We start from the raw sequence: 12,367 nt of genomic DNA, 5'->3' as shown, positions 1-12,367 counted from the left end.
ATACAAGTGTTCTTTTTTTTCAGGGATAATCATGAAAAATCAAGTTGGGAAAACTCAACAATCATATGGCTGATTCTTCCATGTGACACCTGAACTCTTGTATGACATTTCTGCCAAATTGTTGTCTAGCCTCTGCCAGAATACTGCTAGGAGCAGGAAGCTGTTCCAACATTACTTATTCTTCTTTAGAATAGAATAAGAGCACAACATGTGGAACAGGTAAACAAACTTCCATTACACATGATTATGAACTAGATCTAACTTTCAAGAGTTAGCAGCTTGTCAATTAACTACTCGAAACACTAAACCAGATTTGTTCCAAGCACCACATATGTTCTGCAATGATTTGAAATGGGGAGATACAACTTTTAAGAATGTGAATATTATGAATCTTGTTGAATAGCTGTGTGTAGTGGTGAGCAGATAAGAAATCTTACAAATGATTATTATAGGGACCCCAAAGCAAAGGGAAAATACATGTTTTGGGAAAGAAATAAATGTTTCACTTCGAAGAGGCAAAAAGCACTGTGTACAAGAATTCAAGAGCCCAGGGAGGGGGTGGTGAACTGTGGCTAATTACAGTCTGTAGCACTTGCCAATTCTGATGTAAGGGATAAGAGAATGACATGTGCCGTCTGAGACTGAAGCCTGCTCTCCCAGGGCAATCAGAAGCGGGACACTCTACCTTGATTTTCTCCTTTTGGCTGGTCTAGCAGCTCTGTAAATAATGTTTTTACTTCTGATTTCTCCCATAATACTCAGCCTGCTTCGAGGTTTTCAAATCCCCGCTTCGGAAGACCAACAAGACGACATACTGATTGGTGAACAATAATGTCAGGATTCAATTTACAAAGGATCAATTCCTCTGAAGGGACACAGTTATGTCTGTTTGTTTTTTTTATTTTTTGGACATATATATATATATATGAATAAATATAACACACACATAAACTTTACAGACTCTGAATGATCATGTTAATTGAGACTCCGCTGATTCAGTTTTGAGCGCTTTCTCGAGAACCCTGTGGTAAAACGGCAATGGCATCAATCTTTAACAAACAAGACTACGAGCAACGGACAAAAACAAAACAACAAAAAACCAACCTTAAAGTCAGTATGTCTTTTTATATGGAGACCACTTTTTTTCATATCTGTTTCAAAAGTATCAGATAGTGAACATTTTAGTGGCTAGATGACAGGAGAACAAATCTTCCTGCAAAAAAAGCACAGAACTTGCTTGACCACTGAGATTTGGAAGTGAAATCAATAAAAGTCTATTAAGTACTCAGGATAGATCTGGTTGGCATCAAACACCACAAAGATCTTTGGGTCCCAGGTATCATCCACACAGCTGTCATATAAATTCACATAGCTCCCGTCTTTGGAAGGAGGTCGCATGTATTTGGAGTCTCCATTTATGTAATCTCCAATTAGCACTCGAGCGAGAAACATAGATTTATACGTTCTAAACAGATGCCGCTGTTGCAAGCTTATGCCATGAATTTGGAATGTGTTTCCATGTTTTATGTCGTCTTTGCAGAAGCGACTGGAGTAAGCAGCATCTCTAGCAAAATAGGTTCCTTAAACAAGAAGGACCAGAGGAAAAAAAAAAAAAAAAGCCAAGATTACTCTGAAGAACATATGAGACACAAGCAAAAACACTAATTGCTAGGGGAATGGACACATGGAATCATCTAAGGAAAACAGATGTAGAATTTCCTCCTCTGTAGATCTCTGAGAGAGAATAGAAATCATGGATAAATTTGGTATACAGACCATTCCCCACCACCAACACCCTCCCCTACTCCCACTAAAATGAAGTGACCAGACTTCTGTTTCTGAAAGAGAGCTTACAAAGAAATCCAGTATGTAAGACAGAGACCAACTGTTCCTGTAACTAAATGGGCAGTGAGACCTGGGTTTTAGCTGTCTGGGCCTCCCTCCTATTTCGACTTGCCTCCAGTGCTTTCCCCGGCCTGCAGTGCTTGTCCAGGGCCAGCAGCCTCTGCTGAGCACAGTGAGAATGTCTGGTCCCCAGAGCTTACTTCAAAACCCAAGAAACCACATTTCTATGTCACAGGATAACAAGTAAAGAAAATTTCTGGAGCTCACAGAGCCCCAAAACCATGAAAAGACTTCAGAAGAGTGCAATGCTATTCATATCTGAGCACTCCAGAAGAACAACTTCACCCAGGTTCATCACCTAAATATGAAAACTCAATAAAGCATCAACTCTTCCGAAATGGTAGGCCTAAGAGACTGACATCATAAAGGAAATATTTACTCTACAAAATCTGGAAAATGAATTGCAAAGTTTCAGATTATACCATGCTGACAGGATTTGTGGCAACACTTTTCTGGTCCTCTTATAGTTAAATCAGTGGAATGGCCTTTTCAGTAATTATTTTAAGAATTAATTCACTTTTTAAAAATGTTGCATGTCTTGATCCTAAGTAGTAGCCAGCTCTCTTGCTGGAGGTAAGGTACAAAGACCAGAAAAATAAATGTCCATCCCTCCCTTTTCTCCTCATCTCTTGCCATAATTTCCTTGAGTAATGGGCATAAATTGGAGAGCTTGGACTTCTACAACACTAGAGCAAAGGTGAGGAATTCTCCCATAATTCCTTATTGCTCATTAATATTTTTACTTACCATTTTCTAAAACTCAAAACAAAAATTACTAGTACCTAGACCTGTCCACAATGTAATCAATTTATTTTATAGATTTCTATATATTTGACATAAAACAGTTTATTATAGAGGCTTATCCATGAGGATTTATACATGGAAATTAAATGGAATGCAAAAATCAGCTAATCTGGACATGATGTCCCATCTGAACGGCTGGGACTTGGGGAGTTTTTTAATCTGATAGAGATGTCAAAATCCTACTTCTACCTTGAACATGCAGGAAGTGGCTTTTCTGTGGCTCAGAAATTCTGAGGGCGTTCAAGGAACCTAGTACAGTAACTTTAAATTTAATGACTATCATCGAACTCCTGAATTATAAAACAATCAATTACCTCTACAGAGAGGAGATTCTCTCCTAGGACTCAAACTAGATCTAGAATTTTGATAATTACCTTTCCCAAAGAGAGCACCATGTATACCATTTATTCTCCAGTCGAAGTTATGAATGCAAATTGCTTCCACAAATTCACTGCTGGTACCATGAAAGAGCATTTGTTCATTAATCTGAGGCACGCCTCTTTTCTTCTTGAGCTGAGCCTTTTTCCTAAAAACACAATACACATAGGCACAAAACACACAGAGAAATAGACTATAAGTAGCACTTATTAGTTTTCAGAAGAGCCAAGTTTAATAGAAAGGGTGAAATAAAATACTTCTTTAACATAAATAATTAAGTGGACAAAGCAGCTCTGGAAAAGAAATAGTCTTGAATGCTCTTGGACACATAATAATCTTATGAAAAATTATTTTTTATGAAAAATTATTAGTTAAAACTGAGACTTAAGGCTGAAAATGATACCAAAACTATAGATAGCCCAGATGACGCTCCATTTTAGGAAAGGTAACAGATTGCCTAATCCTGCCAAATTCTACAGATGCCTAAAAATGACACTATAAACAAATAATATAACATAAAGTTCATAGAACCTTTAAATAGTGAACTCCTTGAGCAGGGACCATGCCTTATCCTTTTATCTCCAGAGACTAGAAAATGTTGGTTGGATTGAACTGAATTTATATCTTAGGGCTGGGAGGAACATTAAGCCATCTACTTCAACCCACTTCCCAATGGACAAATCTTTTCTAATACATAAAAAGATACCCAATGCAGGATTGATTGTAACAGTGAAAAACAAACTGAAAACATTATTCCATAGAAAAATAGATGAATAATTTTATATTTATATTAAAATTAATGAACTAGATCTACATGTACTAACATAAATAACTCTTGCAAAATAATGTTGAATGTAAAAGAATGTTGCAAAAAGAGATGTATGAGGGCACCTGAGTGGCTTAGTTGGTTAGGCAGATCTGCTTTCGGCTCAGGTCATGATGGTGGGGTCCTGGGATCAAGCCCCCTAACAGGCTTCCTGCTCAGGGAAGATTTGCTTCCCTCTGCCCCTCTACCTGCTTGTACTTGCTCCCTCTCTTTGTCAAATAAATACAATCTTAAAAACAAAAAACAAAAAACTGCTCAATTAGCTGTATTATACACCTGAAACTAATATAATACTGTGTATCAACTGACCTTTAATAATTAAAATAAAATTTAAAACTAAATTAAAAAATTAAAAGCCCATATACAAAGATGAAGAAAATGTAACAAATATTAAAATATTAGAAATCTGATTGGCTGGTACAAAGGTCTCTGCAGACTAACTGTTGCATTTCCATTTTTTAAATATTTCATAGAAGTGCCTGGGTGGCTCAGTTGGTTAAGCATCTGCAGCTGCCTTCGACTCAGGTCATGATCCAGGGGTCCTGGGATCAAGCCCCACATCTGGCTCCCTGTTCAGCGGGGAGACTGCTTCTCCCTCTCCCTCTCCCTCTGCCACTCCCCCTGCTTGTGCTCTCTTGCTCTCTGTCAAATAAATAAAATCTTTAAATAAATAAATAATTATTTCATAAAAAAAGAGATTTTAAAAATTTAGAAATACTATGGAAATACTATGGTTCCCAAGAATCCCCCCTCCAATTATATCTCTAATAAATAAATAAATAAAATAAAATCTTTAAATAAATAATTATTTCATAAAAAAAGATTTTAAAAATTTAGAAATACTATGGAAATACTATGGTTCCCAAGAATCCCCCCTCCAATTATATCTCTGATAAAGAGTTACTTAACACCTGCTTCAATTCATTCCAGTACTGCATGGTCACTGCTTTGTAAGAGCACAACTATCTGTCATCAATGGGATTGTTAGAAAGTACATCCACCCTAACACTGAACCAAAATCTGCTGTCTTGTTAACTTCTGCAGATTGGTCTTAGTTATTCTCTTCCAAACACAGAACAATTCAAGTCACTCTGATACAAATCAATTCTGCAATTATCCAAAAATAACTAAGAACACTGACCTAGGCTTTCTTCTCCAGGTTAAATACATATTCCCTCACCCATTCTCATATAGCGTAGCTTCCAGGCCTTTTTCTATCCTGGACAGCCTTTAGACAGTATTAGACAAGAATCTGCTGGATATCTTCTAATTTATAAATGTCAGTAAGAAACAGAAACAGAGTCGAGATAGTATTAGCCAGCATTGGCTCTAGGGGTGCATCACTGTATTCATTTTGTAGCAGTGGCATAAATTTGTAGTCACTCAAAACATATTTTTTTAGTCTCTACAAACCCCTAAGGCTTTCAAACCAGACCTCTTTTTGGATTGCTATATTTGTACAACTGGTTCATAAACCTAATGTAGTGGATTGATTTTAATTAAACTTTATCTTGAAAAGTAATTTTTTAAAAAATGCATATTTATAAACACATGCAGCTTAGTGACTTTGTGGGGGGAAATGACAGGTGCATTTAAATGAGAGAAATGGAAATTGTCTTTCTCAAGAGTCATTTGGCAGTATGTATCAAAACTTAAATATATATGCTTTGATCCACTGCTGACAGTCTTTCAGATCATTAAGCACGAGGTTAGAAGGATATGCTTTTTTTTTTTTTAAGATTTTATTTATTTATTCATAGAGACACAGCTAGAGAGAGGCAGAGACACAGGCAGAGGGAGAAGCAGGCACCACGCAGGGAGCCCGATGCGGGACTCGATCCCGGGTCTCCAGGATCATGCCCTGGGCTGCAGGCGGCACTAAACCGCTGTGCCACCGGGGCTGCCCAGAAGGATGTGCATTAAACAAATACGTGCTGCAGAAAAATCCAGCATGTTTTCACTAAGAACAAATTTGCCCATTTTCTTTTTTTAGACCTTTAGGTACCACCTGACTTCCTCCTCTTCCTCCTCCTCCTCCTCCTCCTCCTCCTCCTCCTCCTTTTTATACAATGCACATTTGTCACTGTTCTAAGTAAGGAAAAAATATTTTTTTCAATATTTTTTAAAGATAATCAAATTTGTTTTGACTGCTTCAGTCTTCCAAGGTCTTTCTGACTCATGATTCATTCACACAACAACAAAGCTACTCTTCTGGTATTAAATCTTTCACAAGTATGATAAGCAAGCCCTCTAGGTTTTCATTCAAATTACTGATAAAAATGTTGAAGGGCTCAAGAAGCAAGCAAGCATGCCACTCAAGTTACTCTTGGCCCAGGACTTTTAACTGGGTATTTTTTTTTAACTTTTTTCTTTAAAGATTCTATTTATTTATTCATGAGAGATACACAGAGAGGCAGAGACAGAGGCAGAAGCAGACTCCATGCAGGGAGCCCAATGCGGGACTGGATCACGCCCTGAGCTGAAAGCAGACGTTCAACCGCTGAGCCACTTAGGCAGCACTAACTGGGTATTAATTTTTCTCTTTGAACTATCACCTGGAAAACATTTCTCTATCTTGCTACCAGCACAAAAACCTCTGTCAAGGGCAGCCCCGGTGGCGCAGTGGTTTAGTGCCGCCTGCAGCCCGGGGTGTGATCCTGGAGACCCGGGATCAAGTCCCACATCCGGCTCCCTGCATGGAGCCTGCTTATCTCTCTGCCTGTGTCTCTGCCTCTCTTTCGCTCTCTCTGAATAAATAAATAAATAAATCTTTAAAAAACAAACAAACAAAAAAAAAACCTTTGTCAACTGCTTTGTAGAAACAAAGTTATATTGTCTAAGGGGTACAGTCATCTACCACTATAGTAATCCTCTTATTCTTTGCTAGGCATTAGTGAATCCTGTTTTCCTAAGTAAAGATTTTAGTATACATTCTTCTAAGGTCAAGCTTCACCATCTGTGATGACTCGAATCCACTTTAAAATCAGGATATTCACTTATTACCACTTCTCAGGCACAGATTAGAACAATTTTTGGATTAAAAATTCACTTGAGTCTTAGTGTGGACATTGAAAATCTGCTCAGTCACTGGGTTGGAAATGGCATATATACCAGTTGGAAGGCAGAGTGGGAGGGGGTAGGCAAAGCTTTGCTTCTCCACAGCATAGTTTATTCTAGGGCCAACTACTAAGGCACCCATGAAATGTGGAGATTCATGACATACTATGACCTTGGAGTTCTGAAAACCCTAACATTGAACTCCAGGACCTCTTGAGCTGTAGCTAAAGCTTTGTGGAACATCTTGGGATTCAAACTACACAAAGTTCTTCACAACCATACCCACCCCATAGTCATTTCTGAACTCCTGGAAAATACTGCAGCACCCACTTCTCAAAGATACCTTAAAATTACCCACCCTCATAGGGACTAGGGTGCCAAAAGGACTAAGTTGCCACGTGCCTTGAATTACAACAGGAATATCTCTGTGCTTCAGATTGAAGTAAGTTCACCTAGGTTCAGAACAGTGGTTCTCCATCCTGGATGAACATCAGAATTAATTGCAGAACTTGCTAAAGATAAAAATGTCAGAACACAGAGGTTCTGATTCAGTAGACCTGGGATAGGTGATAGGAGCTCTGCAGTGATTCTGATAGGTGGCCAGAGCTGACAACCTCTCATCTAAATCCACATTCTTCATGAGATAGCAGCTTTCACTTCTCTTAATTCCTTGCTGCCGCATCTCAACCCCTGGGTCAATCTAACCACCTCACCTCTCTGCTCTTAAATATGGACTGCTGAAATAAATCACACAACATCCCCAGGTTTCCACTCCAAATTCACATATTCTGACATCAGCTTAGCCCTCAACACCAATGGAAATACTATGGTTCCCAAGTTAGCTCTTTCTCTCCCATTTTCCACAGTGGCCATTCCAAATCTCCACTTTCCCCTCATCTCTCCCTCTTAGCTACATCTTCCTAACTCTTCATTCTCTGTAGGCTGCCTCACTTCTTATTTTGCCAAAGACACTGAACTTTTCAAGGAGGGAACTCCATTACGTAGCCCCTCTTCTCATCCCCTACCTCTACTTATCTATAAACATGACTGGACCACCCTCATCTAGCACCTTCTGTATAGTATAGTATATTCTCTGAATTCCATCCCATCGCACCTCTTTAGGAGCCTTAATGCATCAATTACACTTTCCCTTTCTCTTGTCCTTTAAACTCTCCCTCCCTGGGTTCTTTCCTACTATAATTTACACATGCTCAGATCCCTCCAATCTTTAAATTCAAAAACTATAACAAAACAAAACAAAGACACCCTTTGCAACTCCACAGTGCCCATCTTCTCACATCTTCCTTCCTCTTCACTGCCAAGCTTCTTTGAAGAGTTGTCAACATTTGCTCTGTATACAACATAGAATCTGCCAACATGGTTCTCATCAAGGATACCAATGACCTTCTTGTTGCAATATCCAAGAACATATTCAATATTATTTTACTTAGCATGTAGCCCTGAGGATGACACCTACTTTTGTATGTAGCCCTGAGGATGACACCTACTTGCTTAAACCACTTTCTTCCTTTTGATGTCCTTTTCCTCTTCTACTGGATTTCTTCCACTCTCTGTGTTGTTACTTCTCAGTTTCTGCCTTGAGTTTTCCTCTGTCCGTCCCTTGCAGAGTTCAGTCCTTGGTCCTCTTCTTAATCTACATACACTCCCTGGTCATCTTATCAATTCTATGGCTTCTACGACCTCACATTTTCTAATAATACCAAAACCATTATTTCTAGCCTATACCACTCTCCTGAGTCATGACACATGTATCAACTACTACTTCCTCCCCATCCTCCCTAAAGACAAAGACCAAAATCTGTTCCTACCCATATTCCCTTAGTCAACTGAAATGAATCAGAAATTCTGGAGTTACCTTTTCATATCCTTGCACTGAACACATTAAATCATCATTCCACATTCTTAGTATCTCAAACTCGCCCTCTTCACTCCAACACAGCAAATGCCACTTTGGTTCGAGCCACCTGAACCAAAGTTTAATGTTCAATTACTGAAACAATTTCCTAAATTAGTCTCCCTGCTTCTGTGACTTTTTTATTTTTTTAATTTTATCTCACCACTCTTGAGAAAGACATGGATTTCTTCTGTATATATTTTTTAATTTCAATTAACATACAATGCATTATTAGTTTTAGAGGTAGAGGTCCATGATTCATCAGGTTTTCTTTTTTTATTCCTCAGTTTTATATAACACCCAATGCTCATTACATCACATGCCCTCCTTAATGTCTAGCACCTAGTTACCCCATCCCCTCCAGCAACTCCTCAGTTTGTTTCCTATGACTAAGAGTGTCTTATTGGTTTTTCTCTCTCTCTGATTTTGCTTTATTTTTTCCTCTCTTCCCCTATGATCCTCTGTTTTGTGTCTTAAAATCCACATATGAGTGAGATCATATGATAACTGTCTTTCTCTGATTGACTTATTGAAATAAGCATAATACCGTCTAGTTCCATCTATGTCATTGCAAATGGCAAGATTTCATTTTTTTGATAGTTGGTTCATATTCCATTGTATATACATACCACATCTTCTTTATCCATTCAGCTGTTGATGGACATCTGGGCTCTTTCCACAGTTTCGCTATTGGTGGATATTGCTGCTATTAATATTGGGTGCAGGTGCCCCTTCGGATCACTACCTTTGTATCTCTGGGGTAAAACCCTAGTATTGCAATTGCTAGGTCGTAAGGTAGCTCTATTTTCAACTTTCTGAAGAACCTCCATACTGTTTTCCAGAGTGGCTGCACCAGCTTGCATTCCCATCACCAGTGTAAGAGGGTTCCCCTTTCTCCACATCCTTACCAACATCTGTCGTTTCCTGATTTGTTAATTTTAGCCATTCTGACTGATGTGAAGTGGTATCTCATTGTGGTTTTGATTTGTACTTCTCTGATGCCCGGTGATGTTGAACACTTTTTCATGTGTCTTTTGGCCATTTATATGTCTTCTTTGGAGAAATGTCTGTTCATGTCTTCTGTCCATTTCTTAATTGGATTATTTGTTCTTTGGGTGTTGAGTTTGATTAGTTCTTTATAGATTTTGGATACTAGCCATTTATCTGATAAGATATTTATCAATATCCACTCCCATTCTGTTGGTTGTCTTTTGGTTTTGTTGACTGTTTCCTTTGCTGTGCAAAAGCTTTTTATCTGGATGAAGTCCTAATAGTTCATTTTTGCCTTTGTTTCCCTTGTCTTTGGAGATGTGTCTAGCAAGAAGTGGCTGTGGCTGAGGTCATTCTTCTCTAGGATTTTGATGGGATTCCTGCCTCACATTTAGATCTTTCAACCATTTTGAGTTTATCTTTGTGTATGGTGTAAGGAAATGGTCCAGTTCCATTCTTCTGCATATGGCTGTCCACTTTTCCCAACAGCATAGAGTGGAGTGCCTATATCTGGGTTCTTTATTCTGTTCCATTGATATATGTGTCTGTTTTTGTGCCAATACCATACTGTCTTGATTATCACAGTTTTGTCATAGAAACTGAAGTCTGAGATTGTGATGCCACAAGTTTTGGTTTTCTTTTTCAACATTCCTCTGGCTATTCAGGGTCTTTTCTGGTTCCATACAAATTTTAGGATTATCTGTTCCAGCTCTGTAAAAAAAGTTGATGGTATTTTGATACTTATTTCACTGAATGTATAGATTGCTCTAGGTAGCACTGACATTTCAACAATATCTGTTCTTCCAATCCATGAGCATGGAACATTTTTCCATTTCTTTGTATCTTCCTCAATTTCTTTCATGAGTGTTCTATAGTTTTCTGAGTACAGATCCTTTGCCTCTTTGGTTAGGTTTATTACTAGGTATCTTCTGGGTTTTGGTGTTATTATAAGTGGGATCAACTCCTTAATTTCTCTTTTCTGCCTCATTGTTAGCGTGTAGGAATGCAGCTGATGTCTGTGCTTTGAGTTTATATCCTGCCACATTGCTGAATTCCTGTATGAGTTCTAGCAATCTTGGGGTGGAGTCTTTTGGGTTTTCCACATAGACTATCATGTCATCTGCGAAGAGTGAGAGTTTGACTTCTTTGCTGGTTCACATGCCTTTTATTTCTTTTTGTTCTCTGATTGCTGAGGCAAGGACTTTTAGTACTATGTTGAAAAACAGTGGTGAGAGTGGACATCCCTGTTGTGTTCCTGATCATAGAGGAAAGGCTCTCAGTTTTTCCCCCTTGAGAATGATATTTGCTGTGGGCTTTTCATAGATGACTTTTAAGATGCTGAGGAATATTCCCTCTATCCCTACACTCTGAAGAGTTTAATCAAGAAAGGATGCTGTACTTTGTCAAATGCTCTTTCTGCATCTCTTGAGAGGAGCATATGGTTCCTGTCCTTTCTTTTATTAATGTAGTGTATCACATTGATTGATTTGCAGATGTTGAACCACTCCTGCAGCCCAGGAATAAATTGCACTTGGTCATGGTGAATAATCCTTTTAATCTTGGATTAAAAATCCTTTACTCTTGGATCCTATTGGCTAGTATCCTGGTAAGAATTTTTACATCCATGTTCATCAGGGATATTGGTCTGTAATTCTGCTTTTTGGTGGGGTCTTTCTCTGGTTTCAGGATCAAGGTAATGCTGGCCTCAAAAAATGAGTTTGGAAGTTTTTCTTCCATTTCCATTTTTTGAAACTTCTTCAGAAAAATAGATATTAATTCTTCTTTAAATGTTCGGTAGAATTCCCCTGGTAAGCCATCTGGCCCTGGACTCTTGTTTTTTGAGAGATTTCTGATTACGGCTTCAATTCCTTGCTGGTTATGGGTATGTTCAGGTTTTCTACTTCTTCCTGTTTCAGTTCTGGTAGTTTATACATCTCTAGGAATGCATCTATTTCTCTCAGACTGCCTAATTTGTTGGCACATAGTTGCTTATAATATGTTTTTATAATTGTTTGTATTTCTTCTGTGTTGGTTGTGATCTCTTCTCTTTCATTAATGAATTTGAGTCCTTTTTCTTTCTTTTTGATACATCTGGCAAGTGGTTTATTGATCTTATTAATTCTTTAAAGAAGCAGCTCTTAGTTTCATGGATCTCTTCTACAGTTCTTTTTGGTTTCTATTTCACTGACTTTCACTCTAATCTTTTTTATACCAGCTGAGATCTGATTTGTGACCCAGTATGTGATCTATTCTGGAGAATGTTCCATGTGCACTACAGAAGAATGTATATCCTCATGTTTTAGGATATAATGCTCTGAATATATCTGTGAAGTTCATCCGGTCCAGTGTGTCTTTTGAAGCCGTTATTTCCTTGTTCATCTGCTTACATGATCTGTCCATTGTAGTGGGTGTGGTGTTAAAGTCCCCTCCTACTATTGTATTATTATTGATGTGTTTCTTTAATTTTGCTATTAATTGGCTTATATAGTTGG

The 12,367-nt window shown here is 38.2% G+C and overlaps 1 protein-coding gene across 4 annotated transcripts in view; it reads right to left on the bottom strand.

Annotated features, from left to right (window-relative positions):
- Nucleotides 1–1,105: 1,105 nt before the first annotated feature.
- PARP11 (poly(ADP-ribose) polymerase family member 11) overlaps nt 1,106–12,367 on the bottom strand; it is a 43,976-nt gene continuing 32,714 nt past the window's right edge. For all 4 annotated transcript variants that reach the window (XM_072799327.1, XM_072799326.1, XM_072799324.1 and 1 more), the window contains 2 exons: nt 3,084–3,235; nt 1,106–1,580 (listed from right to left, as the gene is read on the bottom strand). In XM_072799327.1, coding sequence (XP_072655428.1) covers nt 1,264–1,580; nt 3,084–3,235 — 469 coding nt within the window. In that variant the 3' untranslated portion in view covers nt 1,106–1,263. The remainder of the gene's footprint in view (nt 1,581–3,083; nt 3,236–12,367) is intronic.

Source organism: Canis lupus, chromosome 25, assembly GCF_048164855.1.
Source record: "Canis lupus baileyi chromosome 25, mCanLup2.hap1, whole genome shotgun sequence".
Taxonomy (NCBI): Eukaryota; Metazoa; Chordata; class Mammalia; order Carnivora; family Canidae; genus Canis; species Canis lupus.
This window is presented reverse-complemented; position numbering and strand designations above follow the sequence as displayed.